This window comes from Pseudoliparis swirei, chromosome 19 (genome assembly GCF_029220125.1).
Source record: "Pseudoliparis swirei isolate HS2019 ecotype Mariana Trench chromosome 19, NWPU_hadal_v1, whole genome shotgun sequence".
Classification (NCBI taxonomy): Eukaryota; Metazoa; Chordata; class Actinopteri; order Perciformes; family Liparidae; genus Pseudoliparis; species Pseudoliparis swirei.
In genome coordinates, this window is record NC_079406.1 from 6520773 (window position 1) to 6538563 (window position 17791).

Below are 17791 nucleotides of genomic sequence, written 5' to 3' on the forward strand. Positions count from 1 at the left end.
CCCGGATGAAGCAAAAGACAGATCACACAGCTGTCTGGATGATTTTTAATTCAAATCTTTACAAAACAGATCTGAGATGACAGTTCAGTTATAGTAAGATCATAGTCCAACAAGTACATCCAACATTTTTATACTTTAACATTCAGGTTGTGAACAATGTCATTTTGAAGTTCCACCCTTCTTCAGCGTGTACTAATAATTTAAGAAAACTGATCTCTTCCCTTCATGTTACCATAAATAAATAAAAAACACTATCCCTTTTGAGTGTTCTTTAGTACCTGAATTCCCTTTTTTCCAGCTGGCGTTGTTTAGATGATCTTTTTTCAGTCCTCCGCTAACCTTTGAATAAAAAGGCGTTGGAGTGTGTGTGTAGGAGTTACTGTGTGTTGTTCCTGTCAGTAAAGTCCTGAGATGCTACAGAGCTGCACTTTAACATTTCCCTTTAAAAACATCCATCAAATATGATCTCAAAACAGCTGATTAAAATCAACACGTTTTAACAGAATCTAGTACTGTACATTGCACAGGCAAAAACTATTTCATCAAAAGAAATTTTTTTTCATCACAGAATTTACTCTGGACCTTCAGAGGTCTTGGATGCTGTGCCGTAGATCTTAAAGGCCATTGATTTAGTTCTAGATGCTCTGAATCAAGTTCCATTAAAAGCTACGGCGCATCCTTTTGCTGTCGTTTCTCGTGTTCCCGGCCGAGAGGACGAGACGCGCTCCTTGTGGCCTGAGAGGCTTGTCTGCTTCTCTGCGTGGGCTTTAGCTTGCCGTCTTCCACTCTCCCCAAAACCCCTTCAGTCGACTGCGTCTCTCTTCCTCCTCGGTTCCCCCCTTTTCACATTTTGATCCCGGCGTACAGCTCGTCGATCTGGGCTTTGAAGTACTGGCGCATTTCGTTCCTCTTGGCCTTCAGCGTTGGAGTGAGCAGGCCGTTTTCGATGGAGAACAGCTGGGTGTGGATGCAGATGTACTTCACCTAAACGGAGACATGCACACATGTCGGCAGGATGAGGCTGTTTCACTTGCACAGGAAAATATGCTTCAACCCGTAGCTGAAATGATGAGCCGTTGTTTTACCTGCTCGAAGGACTTGAGGCCTCCTTCCTTGCCCAATCGCACCAGGTCCTCAAAGATGGCCGCCTTGACTTCCTGTAAAGAGGTACCTCGGAATGATGATGTCACTTCAATGACCACTATATTTCCACAATAGTATTTGCTGTGGAGTTATGAGATTGCATTTGATTGTACATGTTCGTTTAAGTACCAGGTATTGTGTATATAGAAGTAGTTCTCCCAGATGAACTCAAGTGCCCCTTCGTCTACCCCACCAATCCAAATGCGTTCTTTTCAGTTTATTTTAAAATAGATGTCTATTAAAAGTGAATAATATATCCTCATTTCCCCTCTTTTCTTGTTTGACTGAGCACCTTTTGATGTGTGTTGTTCTTTTTGTGAGTACCTGAATATCATGTGTACTAAAACTACATACAGTTAAAAAATGGACAAAGAAAGTAACCGTCTGAAAATGCATGTTATTATGTGTTCTTGAGTACAACGAAATAAGTAAATATTTTTACAATATTGAAATATATATAAAATAGAGCTCCTTGAATTGTCTTCGGTCCTTTGTTTTCCTTTTTTAAGAATGTTTGCTCAAGTTTGCATTCAGTCAACAATTTCTTTTTGACATTTTTGACTTGCTTTCTGCTTTCTGACTATTGCTTAGGGCTGTCCTCGACTAAAGACATTCTTGAGGAGGCTAACTGAAGGAATCTAGTTGATTAATTTGTATGTTTATTTAATTGACAGATCACAAACGATCAAGCAAAAGGAAAACTTTGAATCCGAGATGAAATACAGCTATTTACTTCATCAGAATTTCCTTTTGTTTGATCCTCGTAACCCATAGCAACTACCGAAGTACCCACTTTGCGGTACATGTATCTCTGGTTTGGAATCAGCGCTGGACATGAAGAGACCGATTGGTTAACTTAATTATCCAAACAGGAAATGAATCCAAAGGGTGGGCTGTCTGACTCGACAGTATACTGTGATCAAGTTGATTACCGCTCTGCCACATAGTTCCTGGTAGCTGCCCTCCAGTCCCAGGGTCCTCTTGGCCCAGCTAGACAGGAAGTCAGGGTCAGGAACCACCACTGCTACCAGAAATGCCTGGAGATAAACACAATACCTAAAAGTTATTGTCGTCTGGTTGTAAAGCAGTCGATGAGAAAATGACTCTCACACGTTTACTTCCACTTCTTATCAAACCGTGGTTAAAGTTTAACTTCATCATGAACATGCAAGTCAGTGTGCCCTCTGTTTATTTTTTCCACGGTCCTTTACTGTAAACAGTGGGACGCTTTGTTTATAAGATAGAGATACATTATTTATTTTGTAAATAAGGATAGTGCACAAAGATTAACATGAAGGTCGTTTACAAGTGGAACATGAATTATCCAGTTATTTAAAAAAGGCCTGGGGCAAGAAAAAAAACACTTTGCAGAAATAATATGTATTTATTTCACAGTTCCAGATTTTCTGAAAAAGTGGTAGACACACACACACACACACAGTGAGAAGGTCCTCCGCCTACCTGCAGACTGTCTCCATGCACAAAGACCTGCGCCACTGCATCGCACCTGATGTACATGTTCTCGATCTTTTCGGGAGCGATGTACTCCCCCTGTGCCATCTTGAAGATGTGCTTCTTCCTGTCCACGATCTGCAGCGTGCCATTCTGTCGACGCACATGCACACGGGATTACAATTTCTACCAAATGTCCACAGGCCGTAAGAGATGCGCTGAACCTTTGGCCTGAATACGTGTGTGTGAAGCCGAGATTAACGAAGCGCAGGCTGATTGGAAAAAATAACTTCAAATGCCACTTCTAAACCTACAGGAAGCCATTTCCCAATGTCTCCCGTGTGAAGCCACCCATCTGCATCAATGGCCTCAGCAGTCTTCTCGGCGTCCTTCAGGTAGCCCTGGAACACGTTAGGGCCCTTCACACACACCTGGAAACCAACACACACACACACACATATGAGTGACGTATTATTTCCGTAAAAGACAGAGTTTCTGTGAGGATGTCCGCTCGTCTTTGTGTTTCACCTCCCCCTCCCCATTTACAGCCAGGTATTTCATCTCGGGCACGTCCACCAGTTTAAGGGAGTTACAGGGCAGAGGGGCTCCGACGTGACCTGCGGGCAGATTGTTCAATCAATCGTCGTATTCATGACTCAAGGCGTTGACACTTGTTGAAGATGAATTCAGTCGCTCCTATTCATTACCTGCGTTCCATTCTCCGGGCATGGTCATGGTGCATCCAGCAGTACACTCTGTTTGTCCGTAACCTTCATAGAACTGAGATAGAGAATAAAACACATCATTATTATTACTGCTACTTAAAACACAGGATTATGTATGCCATGCATAACCTATTGGGGAACAGATAAAGAGCGTGGATGAGTATGTCCAGAACAGATGGCAGCATTTCTACAGATTTCGAATAACCCTCTGACGTGCAGAATTCCAGGACAGGTGATAGAAAGAGACAGGATAGCATGTGCAACAAGGGCCTATGTGTGTGTGTGTGTGTGTGTGTGTGTGTGTGTTACCTGACAGCCTATTGCAGCTCTGAGGAAGGTGAGGACAGTGGGGGAAATGGGAGCAGCTCCTGTCAGCATGAGACGCACGCGACCTCCGAGGCTGGCCTGTAGAGGGCAGCACACTGCGTTAATGCTGCGCTGCTCCTGTCAGTCGCATCCACAACAAAATCACGTAAACATAAACAAAGCCCGAGTCCCCCACTGACTGTCATCCCCAGGATAAGGTCCTTCCGGTCACTCCCCTGCACACCACTTAATTCTTCACTTTAATACACGTAACTCTTCACTTTAAATACACTTGTCACTTTAAACTTACTTACTTATACTTATTGGTTAAAGTATTGAAACCTGCCTGTCTGTGCACTTTATCTTATATTTATATTCTTAATTCTATAAGTGAAACTGTAAAAATCTAAATGTAATCGGGATACAGATTGAGCTGTTGAATTCCCATTATTGCACGGATTAAGTACTATGTGACGCCCCTAGAAATCCGACAAGCGTATTTTACACGACTTCACTGGGTTTTGAAACCGTCTTTAGCCGCCATGACATTTAGAAAAAACATTTACAGCTTTTTATGTGGCTGTACAATCAGTAATGATAAGAAAATAAATAAGGGTGATTGAAGCAAAACAATTAATAGATGCGTGCTATATTGACAAAGAACGCGATGTTCTTCTGCTGCCAGCAGCCCACATGTACCAGGATGTGCACCAGGTGTGCATTTTCTACCTGTGAGGCGAGACTACTGACTACTTGGATCCTGCTAAGTATCTTCTTTAAACTAGTTTTATCTGCTAAAGTTACTGTTGTATTTGTTGTTTAAAGCTGTAGTCTGTCCTGTTTTGTGTTAAAGATCTCCAAGTCTGCAATCTTCTTTAAACTAGTTTTATCTGCTAAAGTTACTGTTGTATTTGTTGTTTAAAGCTGCTAGATTGTTAGTCTGTCCTGTTTTAAGGGAATCTTCACTGATTGGAGGCTGAGTGTCTTTAAAAGATCTCCGGGCCAAGTCTGCAGTGTGCATTTTGTATTTGTTGTTTAAAGCTGCTAGATTGTTAGTCTGTCCTGAGCTGTGGCGTCTCTTCCACCCGCACCTACCTTAAAGACCGCGACCTGGGTGACATCAGGACAGCAGAAAGTCTCTACATCTTCCGTGGAGCTGTATTCTTGTTGTTCTTAGTTTGTACTCTAGGTTGAAATGCTCTGCTAGCAGCCCACATGTAATGTAATGTAATGTAATATACACTACCGTTCAAAAGTTTGGGTTCATCCAGACAATTTCGTGTCTTCCATGAAAACTCACTTTTATTTATCAAATGAATTGAAAATTTAATAGAAAATATAGTCAAGACATTGACAAGGTTAGAAATAATGATTAATATTTGAAGTATTAATTTTGTTCTTCAAACTTCAAGCTCAAAGGAAGGCCAGTTGTATAGCTTATATCACCAGCATAACTGTTTTCAGCTGTGCTAACATAATTGCACAAGGGTTTTCTAATCAGACATTAGTCTTCTAAGGCGATTAGCAAACACAATGTACCATTAGAACACTGGAGTGATAGTTGATGGAAATGGGCCTCTATACACCTCTGGAGATATTTCATTAGAAACCAGACGTTTCCACCGAGAATAGTCATTTACCACATTAACAATGTATAGTGTGTATTTTTGATTAATGTTATCTTTATTGAAAAACAGTGCTTTTCTTTGAAAAATAAAGACATTTCTAAGTGACCCCAAACTTTTGAACGGTAGTGTATACAGGACTGTCTCAGAAAATTAGAATATTGTGATGAAGTTCTTTATTTTCTGTAATGCAATTTAAAAAACAAAAATGTCATGCATTCTGGATTCATTACAAATCAACTGAAATATTGCAAGCCTTATATTCTTTTAATATTGCTGATTATGGCTTACAGCTTAAGAAAACTCTAAAATCCTATCTCATAAAATTTTAATATTTCCTCAGACCAAGTAAAAAAAAAGATTTATAACAGCTGAGTGTTTGTCAAGGCTCAGGAAACCCTTGCAGGTGTTTCGAGTTAATTAGACAATTCAAGTGATTTGTTTAATACCCTACTAGTATACTTTTTCATGATATTCTAATATTTAGAGATAGGATATTTGAGTTTTCTTAAGCTGTAAGCCATAATCAGCAATATTAAAAGAATAAAAGGCTTGCAATATTTCAGTTGATTTGTAATGAATCCAGAATGCATGACATTTTTGTTTTCTTAATTGCATTGCAGAAAATAAAGAACTTCATCACAATATTCTAATTTTCTGAGACAGTCCTGTATATACACATTTCTTGGGATGTGAATAGATAGGGAACAGCTACAGAATTATATAAAAACCTCAAACTAGAGACATGCTTTTCTGCAAAATGCAAGAAGATACCTTCATTGAATGAATTGGACATATCAACCAGCACCTGTGGATATGAAGCCCCTGACCAAACAGTGACATGCAAGGAGCTTCTAAACCGTGCTGCTGGCTCTGTGTACCTGGACCTTCCGGAAGATGAGTAGATCCCAGATGCTGTCTCTCCTCACGATGCCTCGCCTCATCTCCGCCTCCTTCCTCCTGAAGGCGAATTCCAGCAGCCAGCGCTTCAGGGAGCTGTTGGCCTGCCCATAGATCTACACATACACAGGCTCGCCATCATTATTTAGAACAGCATTCATCTGCTCCTTCATCTCGATGCTACATCGAGTGCAAAAAGGCGTTTACGGTGACGTCTTGAGCGTTCACCGGATTCAGGGGCGCTGCTGCATCTCTGAGCCGCGCCACGCCTACCTTATCGTACATTCTGTTCAGCAGTCGGGGAACCACGGGGAACACGGTGGGTTTCAGTGTGTTCAGGTCATCGGACAGCAGGCGAATGTCTCCCTGAAAAAAGCCAATCCTGGCTCCGTGCAATATCATCACTCCCTGTCAGCGGTATCCCAAAAAAATAGAGAGGGGAAGAAGTGAGGAGGTCACCAGAACTTAGTATGTAACGAGAGAGAGGTTCACATACAAGGGCTTTGCGGGAATATTGATCCGTGTTCAAGAAAAGACGGCGACTATGGGAACTAAGGAGACGTACAATACCTGGACTACTCTCTCAAACATATGAGCCAAGGGCAGGAAGGAAATATGGACATCACTGCCAGACATTGGACAGGAAACCTAAAACACGGCATCCACGACACAGACAGGAAGACACACACACACACACAGACACGCACACACACACACGCACATCGACGGACATGAGCCAGACACAGACAGGAAGGGAATACAGTCAGTGTTAGACAATTGTACCTCCACCACTCTCTCAAACATGTGGGCCAGAGGCAGAAAAGACAGCATGACATCATCGGAGGTGGTCTCAGCGTACGACTGGAGAGAATCGGGGAGAGTTGATCAAAGTCTCTCGCTCTGGTCACACAAACACTGGCAATGTTTCATTCGTAGTCCTGCCTCTTAGAATACGGTGGCACATCTGGATCCTGACATGGCTGAGCGTTTGGAGGACTTTGAAGCAATAAAGGTAAATCGCAGGCTGAACGAAAGAGGTCGAAAAGGAGGTAGAGTAGAACGATAGGGGAGGAAAGGAGAACGTAGAGAAGGAACGAAGGAGGTAGAGTAGAAAGAAGGGGAGAAAACGAAGAGGGAGAGGATGAGATGGAAAGGCAAAGGAGAGAGAAGGAATGATAGAAGTAGAGTAGGAAGTAGGGAAGGGAAGAAGGGGGTAGAGAAGGCAGTGAGGGATGAAAGGAGGCGGTAGATAAAGGAAGGAGGTAGATAAGGCAGTAGGGGAGGAAAGGAGGCAGTATATAAGGGAATAAGGAGGTAGAGAAGGCAGTAGGGGAGGAAAGGAGGTAGAGAAGGAGAGGATGAAGTAGAAGTAGACATGGAGACGGTCTGGGAGAGGGAGAAAGAACGAGGAAAAGAAGGAGAGTAGAAGGTAGATATAGAGAGGAGGACAAGAAGAGGAAGAGGAGGTAGAGATGGAGAGGAGGTGAAAGAAAGGAGGAGGTAGAGCAGGAAACCGATAACTTTACGTAAGTGTGACACTCACCTCCGTCATCTTGATGAAGGCGGAGCAGTTGGACACAACATTTCTATGAGTCAACATAGCTCCCTTTGGGTTTCCTGAAAGTACACACACACACATTGAGAGTGTAGGTGTCTATATCATGTCTATTACATATATTAATGTAAATCAAATTGGGTGAAGCTCATGTGTGTGTGTGTATCACCTGTTGTTCCGCTGGTGAAGCAGATGAGAGCCATGTCCTCCGGTTGCGGCGGCTTCAGGGAGAAGTGGGTCAAACAGTGCCACGCAAAACACATCGTCGTCCATTGAAGTCTGAACTGGTGTTGGTTCCCTTACAGGGTGCCGTCTACTTACCACTGGCTGCTGGTGGTTGGCCTTCCCGAGGGCCTGCGCAACAAGAAAAGCACACAGAAGAAACCATTATGGAGTGATCGGCTGACAGAGAAAGTGACAGTAACAAAAATAATATTGGAAGAACAAAGCATGACAACAGGAAGGCGCCACAACAAGGAAACTAGCAAGAAAACAAGAGATTAAATCAATTGAGACAAAGAAAATAATTACAAAACAAGGGGGCAAAAGCAGAAAGAATGAAAGACAGTGCAAAGTAATCTTTCTTATGAAGACAAAGTACACTGTTAGACTGTGTCTAGTGATACTGCCCCATGTGGCCAACCATGGCAGCACATTGTTAATGGTCATTAAGGCCCTGTGTGCAGAGGTTCACTCTTGATGCATGTTGCTTGTTCGTTGAACAAAGCCAAAAGGTGAACATTATCTTTTTCAGTGTTTTTGTTTGGGTTGCTGTTGGATATTTACTTCATTTTGTTGTGGGAGCACACACACACACACACACATTCACAACATCTACACAACACCCTTTGAGAACATTGCATGGTGACGGAACTGTGGCGAAATGGCAATAAAGAAGGAAGCCGCCACATGATGTATCCGTCAGGGAATTGAACCCTGGTTTTGCCGCGTGACAAGCGGAGACAACAAGAAAGAAAGTTGAATGTAAAGAAAGAATTTCCAAACTAACGGAAGAGAAAAATGAAACCCAAAATAAACTGAACATGCATAAAAACGAGGCGGAGGAATTCGGGGATGAAAAGAGAGACATGACATAAGCAGCCCGCTGACCTCCATCTCATGCAGGCTGAGGATGTGGATTCCAGCCTGATGCCCCCTGTTGACCAGCTCCACACTGGGGGTCTCCATCAGAACGATGTTTTTCACAGAGTGCTTCCTGTCCCGGACACAGTCCAGGACCAGGTGGACTTTGTCCACCACGTCGCACACGATGGTTGAGATGGCGGCTGCGGAAACAACGTACCAACACATGCCGACACATCTTCACCACCAACAACAACAACAACAACAACAACTAGCCTGTGACATATAGGGGCACTGAAGCGCATGTCATCATGATGTCGCTGCTGTGGTTTACCTTTGTCTACAATGTAGGAGATGGCTTCTGTTCCCAGTGTGTCGTACAGCGGGACCGGCACCAGAGAATAGGTGTAACAGGCCACCTCACTGATGATCCACTACACACACACACACACACGTTAAAGAGTAATATAGTAATAGTGACTCAGAAAAGGCATATATAGCATATATATATAGTTTTAATGTCAGACACTTCCCTAACAAGTTTGACCAAACGTTCACATTGGCCTCTACGTGTACGAGCCAGTAGTATTTTCGGAATTAGTTATTGAAAAAGTGTTGCAACTGTCACAGCTTTGCATCGCTGCCAGTTTGAATCGTTTTGAAGCGAGATGTCTGCAGCCGGGTGTCTAGAATATTTCATGTTGTTTATTCGTCACTCCCTCAGTGTGTCATGCCCTTTATTCTTTGTCTTACTTCTATCCGGGGGATAATTATGCTTTGCTTCTAGTTTCCAGAATGATTTGAAGAAATGATATTGATACCATGGGTTCACTGTGGCCTACAACTTGTTTGTGTTGTTGCCTTTTTCCTGTTCATATTCTGACAAATTGACACCATTTGAAGTGCTGAATTGGCGGTTCCTGTTTGCGATGTACCCCGAAATGTCAAATGACAGATCGAACTGGATTTGATCCTGAAGAAAACCAAAAAATTTGCCGAATTCTTTGACATCTATTTGCAATGGTCTTTGGACCATAACGATACCCTCGGAAAGACTTATGGGTCGGTGGAGCAGCGACGCGATCAGGCTCGATGGGTAAAGGTTGTTCATACCTCGGGTCTGTTCTGAGAGAATATGCCGATGTGGGGGTCCAAACTCTTGGAGTGTCCTTTGTGAAGAAATGCTGAACCCAGATTCTCTGTCCGCTGCATTACCTAAAACACAAACACACTTGTGAATAATGCACCAACAAACCGCGACAGCAGCGACACGTTATTCAACCTCATAATATCAAACATAAGGGCACAAGTGTTGAGACTCCGCCCACTCCTCCTCTCTACCTCCATCTGCCTGATGGATCGTGGAGGTCTCCATCGTGGAATATGCCTACTATGAACTATTCATACACTCTGTCACATTCATTGAATGTATTTAAACTCTAAATCTGTCCTTCTGATGACATATATTGTTCTGTCCATCCTGGAGAGGGATCCTCCTCTGTTGCTCTCCTGAAGGTTTCTTCCCTTTTTTCCCCTTGAAGGGATATTTGGGAGTTTTTCCTGATCCGATGTGAGGTCAAAGGTCAAAGGTCAGGGATGTCTATGTGTACAGATTGTAAAGCACTCCGAGACAAATTTGTAATTTGTGAAATTGGGCTATTCAAATAAACTGAATTGAATTGAAAGTGAGCCACGCGTTGGGACTTTTGGAGCAACACAAAACAATCCCATGCAGCGCTACTACCAAAGGCCACTGTTTATTTTACAGCAGCTGGAATCAGCCAACAGCAACCGGTGTACACTCAGGAGGTGTCATTAACATTCTTCTGTTCATTTCTCAAGCTGAATTAATGTTTTACTAGTGAAAGACCCTCATCCCTGGTATAACATTATACATAATATGAATCCCACATTTAAATGGGGGTAATAAAGTGATTTGGCGTTGCTCTTCAATGAAGCTGGAGGATTTACTATGCTGCCTGCAACCTTTGGCTCCTCGGCTGTAGAGCTATGATGTTATATGACGAATAAGGTGAGCTCTCACCTCTCTGTAGGAAATCCACTCATACGGCTGTTTTGGCTTCCTGGAGCCCAGACAGGGGCCGTTATCTGGAGAAGAAAAGGGAGATAATGTTATTTATCACACATACGGTACACATTGTACTCTCCTAGCCTGTACATTCTGCTGCTGTCTTGTGTTTTTGTAAAAACACACATATGGGCCCGAGCAGCTGGACAACTACGCTGTTTGTAGTGGTGGCAAGATCCTGTGATGTAATCAGTGAAGATTGCTGATTCAACACTGACAGTGTTCAGTAAAGTGCAGGGTAAAAGAATGTGGCTTAGTCATTTAAAATACAATGAGTCAAATGAAATCTCTGAAATCGAGGTAGATGTTAAGTGAATGTTAATTAATCAATTAACAGAGTAGAATGTGCTCTTGTTTAATAATGCCCAAGCAGTTGACAGCCTCAAGTGGCTAAAGTGCATATTATATATCGATGTATTTGTGACTTACTGGAGACTCGGACCCCTCTGAGGAAGCACTCATACATTGTTTTGGCATCGTCGTAAAAATGTGTCATGAAATCTTCTCCGTTCAACAGAACTGACCGGCGCGCCAACTCTCCACCCTGACGAGAGAAACAAACGTGGGCTGTGACACCTGAGAACGATCCGACAGTAATCACAACATCGGTTTCATCAGGTGACGAGGATTGGCAGACATTGTGCAGTGCTGTCTTGACGGCTGAAGGGACGACTCTTCTGAAAGGAAGATGAACTGTATTTGCTCTATGCGCCACAGGGCCACTTTGATATTGGAAAAAAACAACAACGAGGCCCTGCCCCCAACACTGCCTCCAGATCAAATGTCCATTTATTTTTACTTTACATACTTTACATCTCTAATGTGTTTTCTGAACGAATGAAATGTGATAAATATTCACTGTGTGTCTTTTTCAATTTGTTTTTCCAAATTCAGAACATTTACCAATCGACATTCTGTGTAGAAATGTCGTTTTACAAAATAATGTTGCATGCAATACGCATTCAATCGGGACATACCACTTCCCTAATAACAGGACACCTTGAACTTTGACCGTCTTGCTCGTGTATCTGCTGCACGAAGGATTGAAGCTTATAATAGCGAGCATATGTGATTTATTAAATTTAGAAATTTCCCCACTGTGGGACGAATCAAGGAATATCATATCATATATCATATACAGGGTTTTTCCTGGGTCAAAATGGGTCTTCGGTGCTGTAGCCGACTTGAAACATACTATTGAGAACATATTCGCTGACATGCACGTGATGAACACAGTTTTTGTTTTTTGTTTTCCATCGCAGACTTTTTTTTGCCTTAGGTGCTCGGGATTTATCATAGGCGTTCGGGAAAACGGCTTAGGCGCGCGCCCACATTTTCTCTATGCAGGAAAACCCCTGATATATCATAGCATGACCCCTTGTATACTGCAACATTTGAATATAGTGGAACATCCTGGTGTTTGTGGCATACTGCATTCGGCATCCTGTGTATCGGGACACGTTAAATCAGACAGAAGTCCTCTTCGTGCATCCAACTCACCGGAACCTCAACTGACTGCATACAGAGGTCGCAAACCGGCGGGAGGGCCTTGGGCCGCGTCGCCAGGTAGTAGGTTGTCGCAGCAGCCACGGCGCCCACGCTGACCAGCACCGGGGTGGGCACATTCCTGATGTACTGGCTGACGTCATCGAGATCCGGCAACTTCAGCTTCCCCAGGAAGTCCTGACTCAGCATGACGCCGCTGTTGAGAAACCGGACGAGTGTGTGCTCTGTGGAAAGTGAGCGGGTTTGCGAATGTGGGTGGAGCGGAGAACTGTGTTAAGGCGAATGAGCGGGGCCGGCTGTGTTTGGCGTCCCCGAGGTGAGGGGACGAGTGTGTGTCGGAGGACGGAGTGTGTGTGTGTGTGTGTGTGCGGTGGCAGGCTGGCCAGGAGGGGGACCTAAAGAGATGAAGAGAAGAATGATCATTCATGTGTTTACATTTAACAAGTTATCGCTTCGAGTCATTTTGATCCGTCTTGTTTTGAGGTCTGTTACTTCTCACCAACGAGCTTCCTTTGAACCACAAACGTCAACCCGCCGGTGGTAACTCATCCAGATGATGTTGACTAAAAAGGGCTAAAAAGGACAACTCTTGTATCTCGATCTCTTCTCTACTGGTATCTGCCTCGAGCCTTTTTGGCCTGCGTAAGAAGCGGATGGAGTCACAGTTGTTCGTGTTTTGAGGGGGAATTCTGGCTGAAATTTCCAAAATCACAGCAGCTGTGCACATCAGAGCATTAATAAAAATAATTATAAAACACAAAACTAAATACTAAAAACTAAATACTAATACTAAGTATACAGGGGGAAAACAAAGTAAAGTTGTTGTTGTTTTTAAAAATTCTTGAATCAACGCTCACTCAAAGTCTTAAACCTCCAGAAAAACAGGAGTTTCTTCCGCCTGCTCTCAAGTACGGGCACTTTGTTCCGCTGCTGCCTCGGCGGAACAATAACAATGGTTCACAATGCTGTATAATTAAATCATATAGCATATGTTTAACATATTGTCTGGGGACAAGTCAAGCAGGTTTCCCATTCCCATGATGTGCGTTTGTATTTTAACAGGTGCTGAATAAGGGAATATGGTTACGCTAGCTAACACACACACACACACACACACACACACACACACACACACACACAGGTGTGGCTACAGACCATAAGAGCTGTTTAAAATAAACAGATTAGAAACAGTCAGAGGTCTTTAGGTAACACGGGGACACGTCCGCCTCCATGCGAACCTCGGGGAAGACGCGGATGACCTGAAACAACACTGACCACATCAAGATCGAGTCTCACTGACCGCCTTGATTCGACACCAACGTTGAGCAAATCAAATCAGTCATCCATTAGCAGACAGCAGCCTCTGACTATCATTCCCCTCTGGATATCCACCGACGACGAACGCACGGGAAAAGCAACGGACGACATCTTGCGTTATCATAAACCTCCTCAGTTCACGCTGTAATCTGTTGGCAATGACATGACGTAGCGTAATGTAACATCTCATTTCTAAACACTCTGAGCATGTGAATGAGCCTCAACAGCCACTGTGACAGTGATATACTGTTATCAGGGTTCTGACACATTTTGACCGATGGATTTCCATGACTTTAAACCAAATTTCCATGACCAAACTAAAATCTCAGTATAAACATGAAAACTGTAGAAAATGTTGCGTCTTTCTTTAAAAAATATATTAATTCTTTCAAACTCGGCGTGAATGAACATGTGATTATAACACATTTCCATGACTTTTCCAAAACTTTGATGATTTAAGTTTTTTCCATGACTTCTCCAGGTCCTGGAAATGACCATTTTAAAATTCCATGACTTTTCCAGGTTTTCCATGACCTGCTATAGGTCTCAATAACTGCACGCAGACGGATGACACGACGACCACTTTGGCTTCTATCTTCTACAAGAACAATACAGAGCTATTTCTGAACGCCAGCTCTCATCCTCACCTTTCCCAGAAAGGAGCCACGTGAGAGACGGCGTCCGTCTTTATTTTGGTCCAGCTGAACGTCCACTGTGAGTGACCCTGGGAACACTGCTGTCGATGCCGCTGCTCCAGTCACCGGCCCGCGCGCTCTGCTCTCGCGCGGAGGACGCACGGTGATACCACCGAGACGACGATTCAAAATACACACAGATTCTGTTACACGGCGGTGTGCAAACTCAGCTAATCTTCCAAACAAAGGTCGGACTTGCGCCACGGATGCTCCGGTCGGCTGGTTTTGAGGCGAGACGCCCGGCCTGATTGACTCAACTCGAGGTAAACAATCAATAAACATGCCGATCGCCCTGGAGGACCCGATCATTCTGAGTTTGGGATTTTTTATCATAAAATGTACGGTTTATTTTATACCGCGATGCCGTGTTGTGCGTGTACACAGCCCCGTTGACCTGAAGATCGCGTGAGCCGTGAAGAGCGATGGGACGTCCCTCACGAAGCGCCCCGTGAAAGCCACCGGGTTAAAGCGGCGGCCCGGTCGCCTCACCTTTCCCCCAGTGACCTACAGCCCAGCTGCGGGCTGCTGAAGTGATTTGGCGAGAGTGAGATAAAAGCCGATCTGAGGAAAAAGTGCAGAGAGGATGCGGTCCTGTCGACTCACGCCGAGTTGCGGCATACTGTCGTTGCTTTCGTATCGGGTCTGTGTTAGAGTCCATGAGCTGACATTAGATTTACAAGTTCTTTAGTCCCTCGGTTGCGTCTTCAAATTGCTTGTTCTGTCTGACAAACAGCTCTACACTAACAATATTTATCAATAACTAGCAAATAATTGTTTGTTTACAATTGAATTAAATGGGATTATTTTAAAAGCAAAACAAACGAAGCATAAACGTCTTGTGTTTCAGACAGAATTCATCTGGAATGGTAATTTATATCGACAGGTGAGGTTCAAACAATAATTGATACTTTCTTTTTAAAGTTGAACTGAATCATCCATGTGAGTGAATGATAAAGGTAGAAATGATAGGCTGGATTATCAACCAGGTGAAAGGGGAAACTAACCCAAGTGTGTTGAAATCTAGTCTTAATTCCAGTTTAATATAGTGCTATCATGGTACGCATTCGGAGAGAAATACATCTAAAACTAGAACGGGCACTCGGTAGAGCGCATACCTTCGCATATCACAAGATTGGGCATTGAATTATGAACATTTTGGCATTAGTTGCATGCCAATTGGATACAAATTGAAAGAATATTTTGACCTTTTCATGACCTTGACCTTTGACCCGATCGATCCCAAAATCTAATCAAATGGTCCCCGGATAATAGCCAATCATCCCACCAAATTTCATGCGCTCTTTCCTAACAAAACTAGAACGGGCACTCCGTAGAGCGCATACCTTCGCATATAATAAGATTCATGGCATTGAATTATGAACATTTTGGCATTAGTTGCATGCCAATTGGATACAAATTGACCGCGCTATGGTAAAAAGAAGAAGTTGACCTTTTCATGACCTTGACCTTTGACCCGATAGATCCCAAAAAATGGTCCCCGGATAATAACCAATCGTCCCACCAAATTTCATGCGATTCAAGAATATTTTGACCTTTTCATGACCTTGACCTTTGACCCGATCGATCCCAAAATCTAATCAAATGGTCTCCGGATAATAACCAATCATCCCACTAAATGTCATGCGATTCGGTTTAATACTTTTTGACTTATGCGAGTAACGCGCATACAAATAAATAAATAAATACACGGCGATAAAAACATAACCTTCCGCATTTTCAATGCGAAGGTAATGATTATTATAATATAGTTATAATATAATCAAATTGAAATAAAGCACACCCAGGGAGGATAGGAGTTCAACAATAATGTAATGTGTCTTGATAGTCGAATAATTACATATTTATAGAATGTACTGTTTGAAGAAAGAAACGTTTATGCACACATTAAGCACAATATTTGTTCAGGGCTTGGACATCACTGGGAATAAATATGGGAATGCCAATGAGGAACTTTGAACTCTTGATTCCAAACAACAAAGGAGAAAACTCAACAATGGTGACGTAACTAAATATACATTCGCTCAAGTACTACAACTAATACTACTGCTAAGAATAAAGATCATGTCCATCATGGCGCCTGTGGGTTATGAGTGAAAGCACTTGATCCTCTTATTCTGGAGGCGAGTCCACCTGCTCGTCCTGCATGAAGCGCACCGGCAGAACGAGAGAGAGAGAGAGAGAGAGAGAGAGGGGGGGGGGGGGGATTCACACCAAGGAACCAGTGAAAGAAGGGGGGGTTCATCGAATTCCGCCAATCAGAGACGAGTCACTCTTCACCTCAAACCCCGCGGTGCGAGTGTCATAGACTCCAGTATTCACAGACTATGTCCACTTGTCTCATGTTTTATATGCAAAATAAACTGCAGTAACGCAAGCTAACACACACAAACACACACACTTACACAGACATACAGACATACACGTACACACCCACACCCACACACACACATGTACACACACTTACACACGTTGACATTGAACACTCTTGAAGGCCGACAAGAGCGACACAACGTCCCCTACTCGTTCCCGTCCCTATAGCTATTCCAGCTCCGGCGGACCGGCCACCGGACTCGACCTGGAGGTCATGAGCGGAACCGTTACAATAGCAACTGAATGACAAACTCCATTAAAGTTTTTGAGACAGCTCCACGACAAACTCCCCGAGCAGCACTTTAACCGTCTGTGAATTAGCGCGACACGTCTGTGGTTTTACCGCGTAGACTCCGCGGTGTAACATTTCTGAAGTGTATGGAGAATAATAAACCGGTAGCGACATTTTAACGCCTAATTAAAAGTAACTGTAAGGTTTAAAAAAACGGTCCTCGGTCTTCCTGTCACGGGTATCAAGGTTTCCCCTAACAACGACATATATTAGAATACTTCGACCAGACCTATCTTTCTGTAACGCTACGTGTGTGTCGTACGCTACACTTTTGTTGGTTCTATAGTAATACAGCGACAATAACGGGTTTGTTTGAAGTAAATGACTTCCCACCTGTTAGCGGCAGAGCTCCCCTGCTTCTCGGTCCTGACAACGCGCAGCCACCAGTGTGAGCAGAGGAAAAAAGACCACGCGCACACACGCACACACACACACAGCTTCCGGACAAAAGTTTCAAAATAAAATCCGCATAATTTTTGCGTAACTTTCTCACGAACAAAAATGGAGCTAGATGAAAGTAGGAGTGCAAGAGCATACAACACGAGATTCTGACGTGAACTAAAATACGACAGCCGTCCACCCGGAGTGTCTTTTGGTAACGTAACGACCAGGATGTTTATTGTCACACTTTATTTTGAATGCGATACTGCAGAATTTCCGGTCACTATAGACGAACTAGGCGTTACTACAATGTTGTGCTTGGCCTGACCGA

General features: G+C 43.4%; 1 protein-coding gene across 4 annotated transcripts; it reads right to left on the reverse strand.

Annotated features, from left to right (window-relative positions):
• Positions 1 to 31: 31 nt before the first annotated feature.
• LOC130209967 (long-chain-fatty-acid--CoA ligase 1-like) lies at positions 32 to 17494 on the reverse strand. 4 transcript variants are annotated; one of them, XM_056439917.1, is made up of 21 exons: positions 17413 to 17494; positions 12379 to 12779; positions 11308 to 11422; positions 10834 to 10898; positions 9903 to 10004; positions 9124 to 9223; positions 8817 to 8992; positions 8028 to 8060; positions 7876 to 7927; positions 7695 to 7768; positions 6722 to 6799; positions 6425 to 6559; positions 6133 to 6267; positions 3630 to 3725; positions 3303 to 3375; positions 3124 to 3212; positions 2910 to 3026; positions 2605 to 2748; positions 2076 to 2180; positions 1086 to 1157; positions 32 to 984 (listed from the first exon to the last, which is right to left on the reverse strand). In XM_056439917.1, the coding sequence occupies exons 2-21, from the start codon at positions 12571 to 12573 to the stop codon at positions 844 to 846; spliced, it is 2097 nt and encodes a 698-aa protein (XP_056295892.1). In that variant the 5' UTR covers positions 12574 to 12779; positions 17413 to 17494; the 3' UTR covers positions 32 to 843. The 4 variants fall into 4 exon arrangements, with proteins under 4 accessions (XP_056295892.1, XP_056295893.1, XP_056295894.1 ...); XM_056439918.1 differs by lacking the exon at positions 6722 to 6799 and adding an exon at positions 6935 to 7012; XM_056439919.1 differs by lacking the exon at positions 17413 to 17494 and adding an exon at positions 14349 to 14435.
• Positions 17495 to 17791: the final 297 nt, after the last annotated feature.